This window comes from Sebastes fasciatus, chromosome 8, assembly GCF_043250625.1.
Source record: "Sebastes fasciatus isolate fSebFas1 chromosome 8, fSebFas1.pri, whole genome shotgun sequence".
In the NCBI taxonomy this organism is placed as follows: Eukaryota; Metazoa; Chordata; class Actinopteri; order Perciformes; family Sebastidae; genus Sebastes; species Sebastes fasciatus.
Genome location: NC_133802.1, coordinates 27,700,967 through 27,721,602, shown reverse-complemented (window position 1 = coordinate 27,721,602; position 20,636 = coordinate 27,700,967). Strand labels below are relative to the sequence as shown.

General features: G+C 41.1%; 1 protein-coding gene across 6 annotated transcripts in view; it reads left to right on the top strand.

The window, feature by feature from the left end:
• Positions 1-20,636, top strand: part of cacna1db (calcium channel, voltage-dependent, L type, alpha 1D subunit, b) — a 109,225-nt gene that overhangs the window by 84,065 nt on the left and 4,524 nt on the right. For 5 of the 6 annotated variants that reach the window (XM_074644750.1, XM_074644747.1, XM_074644748.1 and 2 more), the window contains 17 exons: positions 1,451-1,579; positions 2,329-2,394; positions 2,521-2,612; positions 2,735-2,894; positions 3,012-3,139; positions 3,844-3,940; positions 4,340-4,442; positions 5,706-5,807; positions 11,477-11,613; positions 12,900-13,016; positions 13,727-14,166; positions 16,640-16,672; positions 17,019-17,159; positions 18,372-18,529; positions 18,801-18,913; positions 19,051-19,185; positions 19,397-19,582. In XM_074644750.1, coding sequence (XP_074500851.1) covers positions 1,451-1,579; positions 2,329-2,394; positions 2,521-2,612; positions 2,735-2,894; positions 3,012-3,139; positions 3,844-3,940; positions 4,340-4,442; positions 5,706-5,807; positions 11,477-11,613; positions 12,900-13,016; positions 13,727-14,166; positions 16,640-16,672; positions 17,019-17,159; positions 18,372-18,529; positions 18,801-18,913; positions 19,051-19,185; positions 19,397-19,582 — 2,337 coding nt within the window. Of the gene's footprint in view, positions 1-654; positions 697-1,450; positions 1,580-2,328; positions 2,395-2,520; positions 2,613-2,734; positions 2,895-3,011; positions 3,140-3,843; positions 3,941-4,339; positions 4,443-5,705; positions 5,808-11,476; positions 11,614-12,899; positions 13,017-13,726; positions 14,167-16,639; positions 16,673-17,018; positions 17,160-18,371; positions 18,530-18,800; positions 18,914-19,050; positions 19,186-19,396; positions 19,583-20,636 lie in introns of all 6 variants that reach the window. The other variant, XM_074644745.1, reaches the window with a different exon arrangement.

Below are 20,636 nucleotides of genomic sequence, written 5' to 3'. Positions count from 1 at the left end.
GTCCACCGTAGTTCTCCGACACGCTTGGCACACGGGAGAAGTTTCAGTTGGTTGCAATCTGCAACCTCACCGCTAGATGCCACCAAATACTACACACTGCACCTTTAAATAGATATATATTTTTATTTAGGATGTCAGTGTTAGCCAGGAGGACGACAATATAAGTCAGGTTTGATACTGAAAGATCGTATTATTAAAAAAACAATGGAAAACACTGTTTTGAATATGTTATTACAACCAGCATGATAATAATGATAAAGCAAAACAAAGAATATCAGCATCATATCAGTGCTTTCTCCTGATTTGTCAATGTCAACAGCTAAACTATACAGTTGTGATAAAAAACACATTTTCCTTCAGCACTGAATGCTTGCGTCTCATGTCTGGTGTTACTGCTGAGAATATGTGGTCAAGCTTTTGCATGACAGGTTTTACAGTGATGATGATGTTGTTGTCGTTTGTGGTATAAATTGTAATGCTGTGTTGTTGTTTTCAAGTGAAGGTGCTTCTGGACGTTTCTAATGCAATTACATGTTGAATAAATCAAAGGTAATGATGATATGTGATGTTTGCTGCAGCATTGACTCATGAACAGTCTGGTGCTGTGCAGCTGATTTGTGTAACTGGGATTAACCTTAGGCTTTTGGTTTCAAGTCAGCAGCCATTCCTGTCGTCAAGGTGATAGTGGAGCCGGGGGTAAGGAAACGATTGAAGCCCCTCGCCCTTCTGTGATCACCCAGCATCAAGATCTTTTTGTTGTTGTTTCTCTGTCGCTCACTTACTGATGAAAACATTGAGATGCTTTATGGCCTCACTTGTTCGATTGCGTGATGGTTTGTTTGTCTCGTTTTGAACCCACCTGGTTTGTTGCATTTTGGCTCCAGTTCATGGTTCAATTGACATTTTGTTGTTGTTGTTGAGACCTGTGTGGGTGCATGGCATGACACAGACGAACAGATTTGTCTCATTTCTTCATTTCATTTAAGTTTGCCCGATCAGATTAGCAACATCGTGTAATCAATGCACTGTTTTGAGTTTACATTTCCTGTCAAAGGTCATTTTACTGTAACATGACAGTAAAAGATGCATCTTGATGTTTGTAAAAAAACTCAGTTACAGTTTGTCTTTTGGTTTATTTGTCTTTGGACTGCAGATTATCTGGCTGTTGCATCCAGAGTTATATGTACTGAATGTGTACGTCCTCCAGGTCTGTTGGTCATGGCATTGTGTTTAAGACACAGTTACTCTGCATGCACATCGATTGTTGTCATTGCAGAAAGATCACAAATGGCGAGATTTCTTCATCTACTTTTATGTTGCTTGTTAGTTTATATGAGTCACACATGATGAATGAAAGAATGCACGACTGAATGAGTGGTACTGTCTATGTTTGGATGTTAAGCCTTCGGTTTTTTCATCCCCTGATCACTCTCCTCGTCCTCCGCTTCAGAACACGGAGGACAGCGCTCGCATCTCCATCACCTTTTTCCGTCTGTTCAGAGTGATGCGATTGGTCAAACTTCTGAGCAGGGGGGAGGGCATCAGGACGCTGCTGTGGACCTTCATCAAGTCCTTCCAGGTGAGACTGTAACATATGCAGCCAATAAACATCCCTTTTGAATCTGCAGTATTATAAACCAATGAGATAAGAATGACACTGGTTATCACACAAGGTCTAACCTTCTCAAAGGTGTTGCTGTGGGTAGTCGGCTTATAATCAGTATAACCTCAATTCATGGGTAGCATTTTGTGAGATGTAATTTCAAAGTAAATGGTTGTTTTTGTTTTTTTACGCACTTCTAATAGGGTTTGAATGATTTTGAATATATAATATCAATACAAAAAGAATAAAGAAAATAATATCTAATTGCTAATAGTTTTACGAGTGAATGATAATTTTTCCTCACTATTCTCATTTTCATTGAAAAACATTAAAATGATGATGGTGTGATTGTTTTGCGGGAATCTGAACCAACCAAAGGTGTTTTCTTAAGTTTGTAAAATACGATGTGTAGGCCGGGACATCTCTGCAGCACCACAATATTTAATCTAAAATAGCATTTTGCCTTTAACAAATATTGTCCCTCCTGTGATTTGAAAATTGCAGCAGGGCATATTGTGATTAATTGTGCAGCCCTAGTTCTAATATATGTCGGAAGAAACTCTGTAGCATACCAAGATAAGAGAACATACATTTTGCGACAGGGATTTTCTCACGGTAACCATTGGATCTGGTGGTGTAACCGTGGTTTGAGTCAAATTAGAGACTGCAGATTCCAGTGTTACATAGCAGTGTCTCACTCTTTTCTCCTTTTTTTGCCCACCCAGGCTCTTCCCTATGTTGCACTCTTGATAGCCATGCTGTTTTTCATCTATGCTGTAATTGGGATGCAGGTAATATGATCTATAACCTGTTTGACACCCTGCAGGATATGTGTTGCCTTTAAATTTGGGAGCGGATTCGAATCAGAATTTGAGAGCAGGCTGGCTGATGTTTCTTTCTCTTTTTTGTTTTTTTAGGTGTTTGGGAAAATAGCCATGGTGGATGGCACACAAATCAACCGCAACAACAACTTTCAAACCTTTCCTCAAGCTGTCCTGATGCTCTTCAGGTGTTTGTGTAGCTTAAATTGTTGGTTACTTTCAAGCCATTTGAAGTCATCATAAATGCATAATGTGAAAAATACCCCTCATTCTGCTCCTGTGTTAATGTTGTTTCTCGTTCTATTGTTAGGTGTGCCACCGGTGAGGCCTGGCAGGAGATCATGCTGGCCTGTCTGCCAGGGAAGCTGTGTGATTCAGACTCGGACGACAATCCCGGAGAGGAAAGAACCTGTGGCAGCAGCTTCGCCATCATCTACTTCATCAGCTTCTACATGCTCTGTGCTTTCCTGGTAATCCTCAGGCATTTCACTGTGTGTGCAGTAGCAGTAATATGTGAGCATGCACATTCCTGTATACAGTGAAATACCACAAAACATGCAAAAAACTATTGCCTGTCCTGGTTTCAGATCATTAACCTGTTTGTTGCTGTCATCATGGATAACTTTGACTATCTGACCCGTGATTGGTCCATTCTTGGGCCGCATCACCTGGATGAGTTTAAAAGGATCTGGTCCGAATACGACCCTGAAGCCAAGTGAGTGCTCTGGACCCATTTGGAGAGAACAATCAACAGATTTTTTTCCTGTTATTTATTCTGTATACTACTGCAAAGGAATATTTGTGTCTGCACACATGGGATGGTGATTGTTTTGTAAGAGCCCTACCCTCTGAAGTGCACTAATGGTACATGTCCACGGCCTCCGTCCTTTCCACGCTTGCCATTCATTGTTTATGTAAGCAGCCATGCAATGCATTCTGGTAGCGTGGCGGCACGATTCCAGAGACGGACTGTCAAGTCAACCGTTCCATATTTGCATAAAGTTGAGGTCTAGGCTACTTTATGCAAATCAGGGGCGTTCGACACGACTCGCCGCCTCTGGAAACTCTCTAGAAACGTTTAAACTAAGCTTGGTCGATCCAAAATAAAGACAGATTCAGCAACTGCATGGCTTATTAAAATGTTTTCAGAAACACATTTCGGTGAACTATTATCGTAATACAAGAGAAAAAAAGTTTCCAAACGAGCCGCCATGTTGGTTCCGGTTTGATAGCTGGGAAAGCGTTCATCCAATCAGGTGTCGAGTGTGTAGTGGCAGCCCATCAAGCATCCAATGCTGGGAAGCGAGACGATCCCTCACTGTTGATGTGCCATAACTGATTATCCGTTACTTATCAGAACTTTTGATGTCAGTGACGACTTTGCTTAGTGCCTAATATGTGAATGTATCTTGTTGTCAGGGGCAGGATAAAGCACCTCGATGTGGTGACTCTGCTGAGGAGGATCCAGCCTCCGCTGGGCTTCGGCAAGCTCTGCCCTCACAGAGTGGCCTGTAAGGTGGGTTTCTATCATAGACTATGTACACTATAAAGATGGACGACATGTCAGCTCCTCAAAAGTGAAGCTAAAACATCTGGATCGCCCCCTGGTGGCTGGCTGCAGTATAGGTCATAAATCTCCACCCCCCTCCATGTTAGTGGATGGGACATTAGCCAAACTAAAAAGTCAAAGTACACATCAAATACATTTTTCCCAAAAATGGTTTCTATCATTTTAGGTAGTTCTTATCACGCTGATGTATGTTCAAGTGTTAATTTTCTGATAAGTTTGGTTTTAATTAGTTATTTGATGCTATAAAAATGGGGTGAGACGTCATGATTGACAGCTGCTCTGAGGGAAGTAGTCGTAGCGAGAACATATAAATATCACATTTGATAATCTGTACTTCTGTTGCAGCGTCTGGTGGCGATGAACATGCCCCTCAACAGTGACGGGACGGTCATGTTTAATGCCACCTTGTTCGCTCTGGTCCGCACTGCTCTCAAGATTAAGACTGAAGGTGAGTCTGCACCTTGAAGCCATCAGAGATCTGCAATATTACTGGTTCTATTCTTATGGATTGTTCCTATCTGATTGAGCTCTTATGAGCTGTGCGTTGCCATTCTGTACAGTAACAAAGGACTTACAGTACGAAATAGATTATATTTTAAATCGTATGACCATGAGGTAAGAAGATGGAGCACAATTGAGGCCAGAGTGTCTTGTTGCGTGAACTGGAGCTTCCAGGCATCCATGCCAGAAATCCTTATACCAGCAATTACCTTTGACCATGGGCCAGTCGTTTTAGCAACATTGTACTTCCTTATCTTCAATGTTTTGCTTTTTGCTTTTTTCATTAATTTGACAATAAAACGTATTGATATATTGATCGATCTCCCCATGGGGCTGCAGTATTAGATGCTATGAGGTCATATTTGAGATTTGACATGAGCCTTGGATTTACATTGGTATCTACAGATCTGTGTCGCCAAGTATTTTGATAATCGATTAACCGGTTTGAGTAATTTTTTAAGAAAAAAAAAAGTAAAAATTCACTGATTCCAGCTTCTTAAATGTGAATATTTTCTGGTTTCTTTACTCCTCTATGACAGTAAACTGAATATCTTTGAGTTGTGGACAAAACAAGACATTTTAGGACGTCATCTTGGGCTTTGGGAAACACAGATTGACATTTTTCAGAGATTTTATAGACCAAACAACTAATCAATTAATCGAGAAAAATAATCAACAGATTAATCGACAATGAAAATAATCGTTAGTTGCAGCGCTATAACAATCATGTTAAGTTATGTTTCTGAATTAAATACTCCGGGATGCCTCATGCAGTATGTTTTTAATTAATGTCACATCATGCTACTTTCAGTATAGTACTCAAATGTCTGTGTGGTCATGAAGCCCATATTACAGTTCAACATTTTGCCACATGAGGGAGTTAAAGATGTTCAATAAGTAGTTTCTCCTCCATGTTACAGGACTCCTAACATTTAACACACAACAACAGCATGATTGATTCACATCATTTACTTTTATGCTTAACTTTGTGAACATTTTATGCTTAATCCCATGTTATGAATTTATCATCAGGAATTTTGTGTATTCATTATTACTTTAAATGTCAAGATTTGTGTTGTGATCTTAATGTGTGAGAGAGAAAGAGAGATACAATCAATACTTTCTAATACACCAATATATAGATCAGTTCTGTGCTTTACACCAAAATGACCTCACAGTTAAACATTCCACATTTTCTGCCGTTTCCAAGGTAACCTGGAGCAAGCCAATGAGGAGCTGAGAGCTGTGATTAAGAAGATCTGGAAGAGGACCAGCATGAAGCTGCTGGACCAAGTGGTGCCCCCTGCAGGCGGTTAGTGGTCATTACACAGACACACATACACACACAGTGCACGTGGTCGACCCTGTGCACACACACGTAGTCAAACAGTAACCTCGCTGTCCCTCTCTTTCACTCAGTTCATTTGAATGCACGCTGCTTCTCATTTGTATTTCCCCCCGATAATTAATAATAGCAACCCGAGGTGAGGTAAATGCTTTGGAAGTCACACAGAAAACAATTCTGCGTCAGTGTATACATTGAAGCAGGAAAGATGACAAACAACGGACACACATTTGAATGATAATATATTTTTCCCTTAATTTGAATTAAAAAAAGGAAGTCAGTGCTATTTATACACTTCCTTTGTTCACACCTCACCTTTTACCACTATACACTGTGCATCATGGAGGAATCATGCCACACTCAACGTCCTGTTTAATACACAATAGCTAGAGTGTAGGAGGCTTTACGAGGCTTTATCACTTTAAGAAACAGGTGTTGAGGCTTGAGCTTCCTGTTTTTGCTTCTCTGAAGCAGCGAGGCCCACTTACTGACCAAAACCAACAACCTGATGACAGGGTTACAATGTAGAGCACTTCAGTTCAGTTCACAGAAAGTCTCCTTATCGCTGTCAGCCAGTCACTGTTTAACCGCTGCCTCAGTCATAATCCTACAGTTTTGTTTATCATTAATCTTGCTGCGTCTGCTTCTGCATTCTCTCTTCCTCTAGCGCGCCCTTTTGACTCTATTGGGAGTATATATCAGATAAAAACACACAAAAAAGCTGTGTACATATTTGAAATTAAATGCTGAGGTATTTCATTTTGTATTTTGCTGCTGATACAGGCTGAGCTTAAGCACATTTTCCAGCAAGTTTTCTTTCTGTGCTGAAGATTCATTCTTAAAATCGTCATACAATCACCTTTATCAACAATTTAAAACAGAAACGTTGCTGTAGAATTTGTTTTTTTTTTAGGTGTAAGTGAATTTCTAGCTGGTTTGGTCGGAGTACATCAAATTCAGATATACCTCGTTCGCAAGGTGAACTGTGCACTTTGTTTATGTACAACTACACCACTTTATTGCATGCACCAGCTACCAATGGCTGAGCAAAATGTGTATGGAAATGACAAGCCAAGCTGAAATATGACAATAATTATGCTTTTTATCTGTAGATATTAAGTCATTCATGGCAGTTGCAGAGAGAAGAGAATACATTTTTAGTCTGCAGACTTTTGTTGCTCACAATGACGTGTGGCTTTTAATTTATTGTCCACATGCAGTCACATCAGCGTTAGTTTGAGGTGCTATAAATACATCATTAGTTACAATTATGCCCTTAAATACATACATAACTGTTTTGCTAAATCAATCTTAAAGATATCTGATCTGATTAATATATTAAAGTGGAAATCAAAACATTTAAAAAGTTATGCAGCTTCTTTATTGGACAGTTTTGTTAATCCGTAAGGTCAGAGGAGTTCACATCATCAAAACAAAATGTGACATCTGTTCTCGTAACGCCAGCCAAGCGTGATAGTATTATGGTCTGTGTGGTTTTCCACTACATGTGCTATCCAGTGTTCATGCCAGTTTACCAGAATACTGCTGAATATGTGCACAGGTGTGGTTTACCCTCAGCTGCTCATATATAATAACTTGTACAGTCATGCAAATATCATATTCAGATGTCCACATCCTAGTGGAGTCATTTGTGGTGGTTGCTATGGATTCTTACTTACACAAATAAATTCTCGGTAATAGAGTCCAGTATGTACATAAAGCTTACTCTAGTTGTGTTCATGTGTTTAGTTTACAATGCTTCAACTCTGCTGTGTGCTTTAGAACTGTTCAAACTCGCTCAACTGCATGTCTTTGTGTGCATTAGTTTGCTAACCCGTCTCCTCTTTTTTGTTGAATCTTTTCTGCCTAGCCTCTCTCTTCTCTTCCACAGCTTCCTCTGCTTTCAGTAGTCAGTCGCTGGCCTTCTTCTTCTTCTTCTTCTCTCTTCTCTTGTCTTTCTGCCGTCTTGAGCTGTCCGGGGCAGTTCTGTTTTAGTCTGGTGGCATGAAACAACTGATACCTCTTTCTTAAAAAACTTCCTCAGGCTCTGCCCAGAAAGAGAACCTGCATGCTTGCACCTGCATGTTGGTGCAAATATTGACTGTACGTTGATCTGCCCGCGACAGGTTGATGCATTATGAAGAAAAATAAAATGTTACCATGTTATCAAGTGAGTCAGTTAAACACAGCCCTTAAATCACTTCAGTTATTTTCTTTTAAGTGAAAATATGTCAAAATGACGCAGACCACTTGCTTGAAAAAACAGAAATGATGAAAATCCAAACTTAAGTGTGTTATGTAAATATGATTTATCTGATAAATAATCCCACACGTTCATGCACATTTAATTTGTATTGTAGAGATTCAGAGAAAAAATACATAATTTGTACGACTTTGAATATAGGGGTGGGAATCACCAGAGGCCGTACGATACGATATTATCACGATACTCAAGTCATGATACGATCTTATTGCGATTTTGAACATTTTGTGAGATAGAGTGCTGCAGGGATGACGTTTTTTTGTAGCCCAACCAGGAAGTTAGCATCGCCCTGGGTTCCCTCGACAAATAGCCAATGGGATTGTTCCATTCGGCTTTACATTATTGCAGAAAATAAGCTCTGTGGCAAACAAACATTGAACACCACTTTTATGATTCTTGAAGCGTGAATGAAGTTGTCAGAAGTAAAAAGCTGACATTCGGCTATAAACACGGTCGCGCGATTCTACACAACAAGGCTGCAAAGGCGGACGAGTCGGCGTGAGAACGTCTTGTAGTCTCATTTAGCCACTTGTTAGCAACCGCCTTTTTAAAAGACACATTAAGGCTTCAAAATTCACAAGCGGGATATTCACTGACTTGATTTTATATCGTAGAACAAAACGTTAAAATCTCTTCAGCTTGTGTTAACCACAGACCTTATTTCAGGCATCTTAACTAAACACCTATAACTTCCAGACGAGGGAACCGGAAGTATTAAAATACTAACTCATTTCCGGGTTTTAGGATTCATTCCTGTAGCACTCTATATGAGTATTGCGATAAGATATATAGTGATATATTGCAGTTTGTCAACATCTGTTTTATCTAATAGAATACAATACACATATTTTGAGGTCAGAGGTCAAGGGATCCCTTTGAAAATGACCATGCCAGTTTTTCCTCGCCAGAATTTAGTGCAACTTTGGATCGTTAGTTGGCGTTATTCCCCCTTCACTCCAGCTTTAAGACCTAGACTTTGAGCGACCGTCAGGTATAATATAATAGTGCCACGCAAAATATCGCGATACTATGCTGAATCGATTTCCTCCCCCAGCCGTACTTCAATATGCTTTTGGTCACAGGTTTTCTTTCTGAACAGAGCCGTTCCCAGTTTCTCTCTGGCTGTGTCGGGTGACGTAGAGAAATGTGTCAGCTGCTTTAAGATGGATCACAAGATCAGGATGGAATGGTGCTTCCATCTTAAAGCACCATCCTACTGACATTCGTCACCTTTTCTCGATTCCTCTCGAGCTAAAATACTTCAAGGAAAGGTGATGGAAAAAAACAAAAAAAAGACCACCCACATTTCATACGCACGAGTTCAGCCTCTTGTTTTCTTGTTTAGTCTCGCTCCCCATTCTGCTTCAGCAACTTTATCTGAGTGAATCAGAGCCATGCTTGTCAAGCCTCCCTGCATGGCGGATACTAGTGTGTGTGTAGTCACAGCTTCCTCTCTGGCTAAATGTGTGTTCTCCCTCGAAATGTGCAGCTGTAGATCTGACCCTTGCTGCTTCTCTCTTCGCTGCCTTCTTGCATGTGCTTCTCGCTGTAGATCATGTTGTTTTTTTGGGATATATAGAGACATAAAACCCCTCTGCTCGTCTGTCTCTGAAGTGGTGGATGTTACATGTAGCACTGGTATGTGTGGTAGTAACTGAATAGACAATGCAGTCATTAATTACTGTATATTATCAGTAACTGAAGTCTGATTTTGGTACATTAGGAGGTCAAGAGGTCTCATATTGCACTTTTTTTCTTTTTGTGTGTGTGTGTGAGGAGTGTTACATAACCACATGCGTGTATTCAGAGGTGAAGCAAGACGTGAGCTGCAGACACAGATGTTATCTGTTGTCGGGTAAAAACCTACTGCACACGATTGCGTTTGCAGAGATTCTCACAGACTTTTGTAAATGGCATTGAGCTCTGTCAATAGAGCACCGTCACACGCGATGCACATTCAGTTATGATATTTCAACAGTGCAGAGAATAAACATCACCTTTGTTTTTAATGGGAATTTAACAGTGAACGTCCCAAAGACCACAGTTTCTTTGATGTGCTTCCAAAAATGGCTTCTTGACATGTGTGTGCTGGTCTGTTGTAATCCTCTTGGAGTAGTCTTTTCTAGACGGGACAGTTATTATAATGCTCATGCAGCGAGGGTTTTATGGCATTTCCTTAACACGTCTCGTTATTCTTTTCATTTGGATCGTTACAGAAGTGTTTTGTCTCATTGTCAAGATAATGGGCCTCATGCAAGAACCACTCGTACGAACAGATTTGTTCATGAGTGGCGTGGAGAACTAATGGATTGTGTATTTCATTACAAATTATGAAAAGAGAGAGAAAAGAGTTAAGACATACCCAAAATAAATCAAGAATAGCTCCACAACTACCAGGTCTATGTGCATGATGTTGGTATCTATGGATAGATAAGACCTCAGAGAATACATCCACAGTGTCAGTAACACTGTGACTGTTACTGTACCTGAGTAAATTGTGACGAACCAAAGGACAAATTTTCATTTTTATCCTCGCCCAAAATGTTTTCTAGATTAGACAGTGGATAACACCATTATAGCAATGATGCCATGCACAGAGATGTCACTGAATTCATTCAGCAACTCCTTGACTACAACTGTGCAAAAGCAGATATAAATAACACAAAGTATATCGATTCTACAAAGGTTTTAGTAAGGATAGGACCAGGCGGACTCTCCATTTGTGCCAAATGGGCTTTCTACCTCTTGAAAGGGAATCTGGCTCTAAAATACTACAGATATCCACTACAGGAGGATATGTGCACACAATGGAGCCTTTGGCCATGACATTTACCCTGTGCATCATCACATTATACCACTGTGCACAGTATAAAATCAATAAAAAACAACTAAATTGTATAATTTTGACTCCAAATGGAGTAGTTTTATTATAAAAATGAAATATGATCAAGTAAAACTTAGATAATAACAAATAAGATCAATAACAAAATAAGATAACAAAAATAATCCAAAGTCAAGTATGTATATTCAATATTAAAATGGTCAAAAATATTATAAAGTAAAAATACCAGAGAAAGTTAAGATTGGTTGATACGAAAATGTTCTTGCATGAGGCCCGATGTCTTGTCATACCACCTTCTGCAGCGTGGGTGCTTCATCGTTGTTATGTTTTACTGTTATTGATCTTTAAGTTTGATACTTTTAGTGCAATTTGACTTGGATGTGTTTCTGTTCAGATGGTGAGATAGCAGCGGTTAGGATCTTTTTTGGGGGATTTTATTTTTGAAATGTCAAACTGAATTTCAGTGTTAAGGTATCTCAGTGTTTTGGTGCTGATGTGGGAGGCTTTGGTGTGTCTGGTCTGTTCACTCAGATGACGAGGTAACAGTGGGGAAGTTCTATGCCACCTTCCTGATACAGGACTACTTCAGGAAGTTCAAGAGGCGCAAAGAGCAAGGTCTTGTAGGCAAGCGCTCGTGGGAGAGGCTGAACACCACCATGGCTCTACAGGTGAGTAAAGCACAATGTAGCATGCCTGAGTTCATGGGAATACAATCCCATACAACGTCCGTCATCTAAATAAAGGCCAACCCTGTCTCTGAAAACCAAAAATCAACTTAGTTTAATACATCTAGATTTCAGAGATCAGCCCATTATCACCAGTAAACACAGTAGAGGATTCATGTCCAGGCAAGACTTAGAAGAACGTGTTCCATTGGAGTATTGTCTTGTCTGTGTTGTCTCTCAGTCTCTTCTCAGGTCTCACCAAAAAGCCCCTCGAGTCTTCAAATTCCTGGAGTTTAAACGGCCAGTTAACCCAAACAAACATATTTTCTCAGTCTCTACGAGTGATATCTAAGCCGTGCAGACAGTTTAGCTGAATTTTTTCGTTATCGTTTCTGAGATTCCTATCTCCATCATGAAGGTCTTCTGTGGCGCTCACAGCATTGAAAGATCACATTAGAAATACTAAGAAGCAACATCCCTCTCTCAGAGTAAGTAGAGTGTTTTATAAGAACTGGATACCGGACTCGAAGATGGCGCATATTCATTCCAATGAGAATTGCTCGCCTGGCGCATACGCTAAAAAAAGTTTTCTAGCTTCCCGGTTTACTTCCGGGTTATGCGGCCTACTGAATATGCAGAGTAGCGTTTCTCCCGCTGACCCTCTCGCTCAACCCGTAGACTTTACATCGTGTTGTCACAGATGTTTAAAACACTTTTCTCGGTTCTAGGAAAGTTTTACAAATGTAAAACCTCCATGGATCAAAATTTCATAATGGAAAGAGTCATAATTGACATAGTTTGCAGTTCAAGGTGTCCTGTCAACAGTTTTACAGACTCTTTTACAATGGTGGTCTACGGGGAAAATGCTTTTTGGGCTGGATTTTTTCCTGCAAAACCGCGAGTGGCCACTGGAAAAAATTGGAAGCAAGGCTGAGCGGTGGCACCGTATCAAGGTCTTATTACACACCCATGTCCAAAGTCTACTGTACTACATGTCTATTGTACAGACGGTCACGTTTTCATTGGAACTACTTTCTACCAAAGAAATAGTTCCTGTGAGAACTTTTATCCAGAGTAAAACCAAAACTATCTGCATGGTGGATACCACAGTAAGTGAGAAGATATGTTTAATTTGGGTGAAGTTACCCTTTAAAAGTAACTCTGCTTGTCTTACTTTTATCCTCCACAGGGCTGAAAGAACCTCCTGAAGATATGAGATTTGTTATAAGCGTTTATATACAGTAATGTAACGGCTGTCAGGTTTGGTATTATAGCTGCTCTCTTTGCAGGCCGGCCTGCGCACGCTGCATGACATCGGACCAGAGATCCGTCGAGCCATATCATGTGACCTGCAAGAGGCGGGGCTGGTAGATGCTATTGGAGAGGAAGAAGAGGAAATCTATAGGGTAAACATCCCTGAAGATCCCCTTCAGACATTGAGACTTTTTGTTTGTTTGTTTACATTGTTAATTGAGATTTTTGGGTCATTGAGGGGACACTTTTCCTAAATAAAGCCAATAAAAACAGACCAATTTCTTTTAAATCCCACACTTCAAAGAGAGGTTTCTGCTGATATTCTTTAATTTTTTACTTTTAATCGCAAAACTATAATAGATTAAGACATCCCAGAAAGCCAAGCGTTGCTCTCACATGATTTGCTGTTACAACATCTGACATATTACACCACATTTTGTTTAGTATTATTATTTTTTTTTTTTGGATGGATTGATAAGAACTGAAAGAGTGAGTAGTAATATGCATTTTACACATAAATACAACACAGAGAATAACCTGATACACATTCAGATATGAGATGGGTCTTAGCTAACCACAGTAATACACTGTATTAATGATATTATCAACAACAGGCTCTGATGTTCAGTATGAAAAACTGAAGGAAAAGATGTAGAGCTGGGCCGGATTCACGTGGCAGGAGTCCTTTGTTAATAATATCTCACTACATTGTTTTGGGTATTTTTGAAGCATTTAATTGACCGTTAAATCCGTGTTCTCCCGGTTGAGATTCACTGATGTAAACATTGTGCTTTAAACAGTTTACTGTGTTTACTCTGCTGTTTTGTCTCAGTCCTCATTGGTTTCTGGTGTCTCCCTGCAGCGTAACGGCGGGCTTTTTGGGAATCACGTCAACCACGTCAATGCCGATCAGCAGGGCTGCTCTCACCCGACCACCGTCACCCAGCGGCCGCTACAGATCCTGCCCTTCTCCTGTAGTGCCCCGACTGAACCCACCCAGACAGGCACGAGAGCCAGCGATGCCGACAGAGGAGCGGACACAGAGATGAACTCTTCACCTATCCAGTACAACCATCATTATCACACCCCTCATCCGTATAACTCCCCTCAGTGTATTTCCACTTGCCATCAATCGCCAATTCCCTCCAACGCCAACCTCAACAATGCCAACGTGCCCTCGCTTCTCTCCATGACCAATGGGAGGCAGCAGCAGAAGTGTTTGTTAAGGCGAGACCGTCCGTCCTCAGTGTCCACTTGCAGCAAAGGAGTACAGGACAAGCTTTGGAAGTCACACTCCACAAGGTCGGTGAAAATAAAGCATTCATGTTAACTTTTATTACATTATGCAGTAGTTCTCCCCAAGACCTGCGTAAAACAGTTGGAGTTCCCCTTTAAAAGAGAATCTGGTTTTGCGTGAACCAAAGCAGCCTCAGGAGCATCTTTTATGATAATTACAGACGTATCATGTATTTTTTGATTTTCATTTTTTTATATGACTGAAAACTGACATCAAAATTTCATTGAGTAAATAAACAAAGTATGTTTGATACGATAAGCTGATATACTGCACTGTAGCGCTGGATGGTAATTCAATATTATTAAAGCTGCAGTGGGTAGAAAAGGGGCAAATATGATTTTTAAAAAGTTATATAACGGTCATTATATCCTGACAGTAGTGCATGAGACAGGTAATCAGAAAAAAAATCACGTGCCTCCGGTGTTCCTAATGGCATCTGCAAGATTTCACAGACCGGAGGAAAACAACCAATCAAAGTCGACCTGGAGCCTGCCGTCTCTGAGCAGCTGTCAATCACTTGCGAACTCCGATCAAACGGTCAAACTAGGAATCGCTGATCAAATATGAATCAATATTGAATATTGAAGCCAGTCTGACTGTACTGTCTAGAGAACCCTCTGAAACTCTCAACAGATAAGGGGGAACAATGAAAACAAAGGGCATGTTTGAACTTTGATTGAAACCAGTCCCGAGTCTCCTGTTCAGCATGACCACATCTCATCGTTCCATGTCAAACCTTGTTCATCCCACACAGATAAACAGATCTCTGCCCACACAGTATCGTTGTCCCAAAGGTTACAGAGAGTAATCTTTCAAATTATAAGTTCCCAGGTAGTGATGAATCCACCTAATACCCCCCCTCTCCTATTCTCCTCCTGGCACCCATATTCCCACTGTGGGTGTTTTTGTACAGGATGTGTTGCTTCATATTAACATTCATATTTCATTCAATTTACTTTAGTAGAACCGATAACAAGCAGATATGAGCTCAAGCAAAAAATGTTTCAAAACATCCACATTTCACCCTCAGCTAAGTGGGTGGTTGCAAGTTCGTTGCACAACCTGTATATGTTATGATCAAGTGGATTGAGACAGACATGTCAAGTGATGGATGAATAAAAATCATTTTGCAACACGTAGCTATAGGCCTACATTAGGTGTGTGTGTGTGTGTGTGTGTGCACAAACCCCTCCCACGCTGCCCTAGTTTCAGCTGAGATCAGAAGATCAAACGAAGGAGTATTGTAAAACACACTTCATTCAAACTCGACAGAAACAAAATTAAAAAAAACTGCCAAAACTGCCTTGGTTAGTCTTTCCAACAATCACCAACTCTGATTTGGTTGAAATAAACCCTTTTTTCTCTTAAGTTTTCAGTCAGGCACCCACTTCCAAATCCCCTCTGATGTGCATCTAACATTGTTTGAGGGAACTATAACGTTCGGGTAACTAGCAGCTCGTAGGAGATTGAAGCTGTTATTTTTCTCATTTTGAGAATCTTACCGTCAAACTCAGCCATTTATCCATTTTTTTCCACGCTCACTGGCAACTTGATCGCTGACAACATACAGATACCAACGTCATTATACTATTGGCTCACAAGCCTTGTTAGAAGTGGGAACCAAACGTTAGATATCTTCCACAGAGATAAACAAAGCATTCACTTTGGACTCGTGGCCTGAAAAGTGAAGCCAATGCAGAAATGCCTTAATCTTGCATTATTTCTAACAGCCAGCAGGGGGCGACTCCTCTGGTTGCAAAAAGAAGTCTGATTGTATAGAAGTCTGTGAGAAAATGAGCCTACTTCTCACTTGATTTATTACCTCAGTAAACATTGTAAACATGAGTTTATGGTCTCAATCGCTAGTTTCAAGTCTTCTTCAATACAGCATGATGTTCATTTAGTAAATTATGGTCCCATTTAGAGTCAAATAGACCATAAAGCAGGGGATGCTTTAGAGCGTGGCTACCTTGTGATTGACAGGTCGCTACCACGGCGTTGTCCGGTCTGGGAGTTGTCCGTGTTTTGGTCTTACAACTTTAACCAACTTTCACAGTGTGCTTTCAGTTAATGACAGTTAATTCTAACCTTTTTCGTCACCTAGAAATGTGGTTGTACTTAGCTCCACCCTCTCGTGTCACTTCTGGTTGCAAAAAACCAAGATGGTGACAGCCAAAATGCTTCAAAACGGCAGTCCACAAACCAATGGGTGACGTCACAGTGACTACATCCACTTCTTATAGACAGTCTATGTTTTTTTAAAATGATTAAATCACAGTCATAAGTTTTGGAAGTTCAGTAAGCTGGTAAAGTAGTGAAACCGCTCACGTAATATTCAGCCTGTACAAAAATCTATTTTTGAAAACACTTTAATGTGTGTCCTCTTGTCTTTTGTCATTGCATGCCACCTCTCCTCACCTTCCTTTCCTGCTCTCCTGTTGCAAATAATCCTGTCTGACTGCCCGCTGTCTCTCCTAGGAGCAGGACACGCTACTATGAGGCCTACATTAGGTATGTGCATGATGCTATTAGCGTCATTTCACAATATGCTGTTTTTGGTGGCGGCTGTGTCACAAAAACATGCTATGAAAGCTTCTTACTTGCAAACAAAAAAAGACAATTTGTATCGGTTTCAAAGCACGTGATAGTGAATGAGCACTGTGGGGGAAATGCAGCTTTGTGGCCGTTCAGTAAAACGGGTATTTCACAGTATTAATGTGTGTACTTTAAACCACTGAATCTGCATGAAACCTCGAACAAACTGCAACTGCAAATAACAAAAAAAAGCTGTAATTCCTACATATGTATAATTGTCAGATTTGCTCTAATCAGTGCATCTTTGACATTTCGATGTAAGGTCAGAAAGCGGCGGCGGGCTCTACCCCACCATTCGCCGAGAGGAGCCGGGGGGCGGGGACAGCGATGACGAGCGAGGCTCGGGGGAGTACTTCAGCGGGGAGGAGTTTCACGAAGACGACATCATGCTCACAAAGGACAGGTACTGCGACGGCAACCGCAGCTTTCAGCCCAACATGATGCGAGCAAAACCGGCTGATTGGGAAGAAGCCTCAGAACCAGTTCCCAACCACATAGCACAATAAATATTAATAATACTTTTCGATAAGGAAATATGTATGAAGGGAGGTAACAATAAACAAAATAAAGCCTGCGGGCGTTAGTGAAGCTCAAACTCATGCACAGATTTCTGCCCTGATGCAGGTAACCTAGTGGAAAGGTGTTCTTTAATATTCACTCAAGCTGGTTTCTGAATGCTCAAAATCTCCCTCAATCAGAAAAGTTAAGTCATCAAAGAAGTCTCAAAAAGGGCTTAAAGATCAGAGTTTCTGGCTGAATCTGCTCAAAGGAGGTCTGCATGAAGTCGAGGAAGGATTAGAGCGTCCTGAGTGTGCCATACATCACCTCTCTTAAGCCCCTAAAGAAAGGGCGTCGTCACACCCTGATTGGCCAAGAGGGGAAATGTACCAAGCTGCTCTCAGTTCTTCATTAGGAGTCATCAATCCACCACACCCTGCTCAACAGGTGATCTGAATAACCTCCAATCAACTCAGGCAAAATGTGACATTCAGCTAAAATGAATAGTGAAAAGGGAAAAGTCCAAAGAAAGAACATATAATCCATTATAATACAGCGATGAGCACCGCATGTGGACCGCTGCCGTGTGTGTATCCTGTTGATATGACTGATTTTATAACGTAAAAGTATTTTCTCTCTGAGTGGCAGATAATTTATTTAGAAGGAGCACTTCATGTTCAAGGTGCATCAGTGACAACATGCTCACAAGTAACAACATGAACTCACCTGTTACCTGTTTACAACTTTTTCCACTCCAAATAATAGTATCCATTATATGAGAGTTTCATCTTTACTAGCTGTGACAGTGACGCTGGTATTGTTTTCACCTTGTGGGTCTATGTGTGAGTCATCATGGCGAAATGTGATCCTGGAGACACACAGAAGAGGTTTTGAGTACTTTTCCAGGTGTTTATAGGTGTGTCTGTGGCAGTCATGAAACTTTACAGGTGTGTAATTAAGATCAAATGAAGGTCGTGTTGAAAGATGTGTGTGGTCCGGGAAAGGGTGCTGGATCACAACATGCTCTCTTGTTACTTTTTTTTCTGTTACAACACTGAAAGAATTCCTTTGGGCTGCATCACTTTACTAAAAAAGCTTTTATCGGTTCGTTTCACAGGTTGTCCAACAAGGACCACCAGAATGCAGAGGGAGACATTGACCTCGAGGCTTCCGGGGGCGACCACCCGCCTGACGGTTTCTATGACGATGACCAACAGCCGATCTGCCAAGATGACAGGCGGTCGCCCAGGAGGTGGCTTTTACCCTCACCTCAAGGTGATATGCAGCAGCAAAACAACTGTAGTTTATTGTAATTAGACTTTTTGTTGAGTTATTGAGAAGAAGATTCCTGACACTGTCAGACTGAATGTGTAACAACTGTACATGTTATTCAGATCAAAGTTTGTTGGAGCTCCGTGTTCATAAAAAATTAGCTTTTCTTGTGTTTCATCTAACTTGAATGCTCGTCACAGTATTTATTTTTCTGTAAGGAACCAGAGTTGAAGTCCGGAGAGTGATGATTTTTGGTTCTTGTTTGTTCTCTCAGCCTCCAACCGACCAACGTTCAGTTTTGAGTGTCTTCGCAGTAGAAGTGGTCAGGAAGACCCTCCTCTCTCTCCGTCCTGCACAGCTCTTCCTCTACACCTGGTGCAGCAACAGGTATGAATATTGTGATGAATGAATATACAGTGTTGTCAACATGCAGTTGTTACAAAGACAGGAATAGCACTTGTAAGAGAGCCGTTTCGTCTCTTCTCCCTGCCCCAAAATGTCGGCCTTTATTGACTCAACCTCAGGTGATGGCGGTGGCCGGTCTCGACACCAGCAGAATTCACCGCCTGTCTCCTACGCGGTCGCTTCGCTCCTGGGTCACGCCTCCTGCCTCACCCATCAGCCGCGACTGCTCGCCCTCCTACACACCACTCATACAGGTCTGCTTCACTAAGATAAACATGCTAATTTCTGTTCACTGGTTCAGTAAGATAAAATAAAAAAAGGAAGAAAGACAGAAGAAACAGCAGAAATACAATTCAATCAATCAACCAATCTGATACCAGCGCTTTACTAAAGAAGCGTCTCGATCAAAGCCTTGTGACAAAAAAAGTAGTTTAAAAGTTCCTGCATGTGCGTGTGTGTACTCAGGTGGACTGGCGCAGCACCGGCAGCGTCGGCAGCCTCCCCGGAGCAGTGAAGAGGAGTCTGTGGTACACAGACGGCCAGGACGGTCCTCCCAGCCGCAGCCACTCTCCGTCACGTCTGCAGCTTCCTGCAGAGTGCTGCTCACACTTCCTGCAGAAGAGAGGCAGCGCCAACAGCGTGGTGGAGGCTGTGAGTAGAAAACATTAGCACCACAGACCACTTTGATAAGATTTCATTCACATGTCTGCGGAGTTAGGACGTAAAAATCACAGTAATTCTGTAATTTGTGTATTTCTTTGTGAATTAGAGTAGGGACGCAATGAATACTTTCATTATCAATAAGCTCTTTGATTCAAGCTTTGATTGAAAGTAATGACCAATGCCCAGATGCAAACATCCAAATTTTATTTTCACATTTCTCAGCTTAGATATGGAGCCAAAAAAAAACAAAGTACGAACTTCATGATGATGACCTCCGGGTCTGAGAAATTAAGCCAATGCAGAAGTGCCTTAAACTTGCATTCTTTCTAATAGCCAGCAGGGGGGCGACTCCTCTGGTTGCAAAAAGAAGTCTGATTGTATAGAAGTCTATGAGAAAAGGAGTCTACTTCTCACTTGACTTATTACCTCACTTAACATTCTAAACATGAGTTTATGGTCTCAATCACTAGTTTCAAGTCTTCTTCAATACAGCATGATGTTCATTTAGTAAATGATGGTCCCATTTAGAGTCAAATAGACCATAAAGCAGGGTATGCTTTAGGGCGTGGCTACCTTGTGATTGACAGGTCGCTACCACGGCGTTGTCTGGTCTGGGAGTTGTCCGTGCTTTCGTCTTAGAACTTTAACCCTTTCACAGTGTGTTTTCACTTCATGAAAGTTATGTCTTATTCAGCGTTCGGTTATACTTAGCTCCACCCTCTCGAGTCACTTCTGGTTGCAAAAAAACAAGATAGCAATAAAATTCCGAACTTGAGGCTTCAAAACAGCAGTCCACAACCAATGGGTGACGTCACGGTGACTAAGTCCACTTCTTATATACAGTCTTTAAACCAGAGAGCAACAAGCTAATCTAGTTGAAACTGAGTTTCCTGTCACCCGATCATCAAAGTGACCACTAGAGCTCTATAGATTGTTTCAACTCTGCAGAAATGTCTACATTTTGGGCCCCCATGAGGACCCTTGGAGGTCCTTGGACCCCACTGTGAACACCACCTGTGTGCACAAACTGGCTCAAGCACAC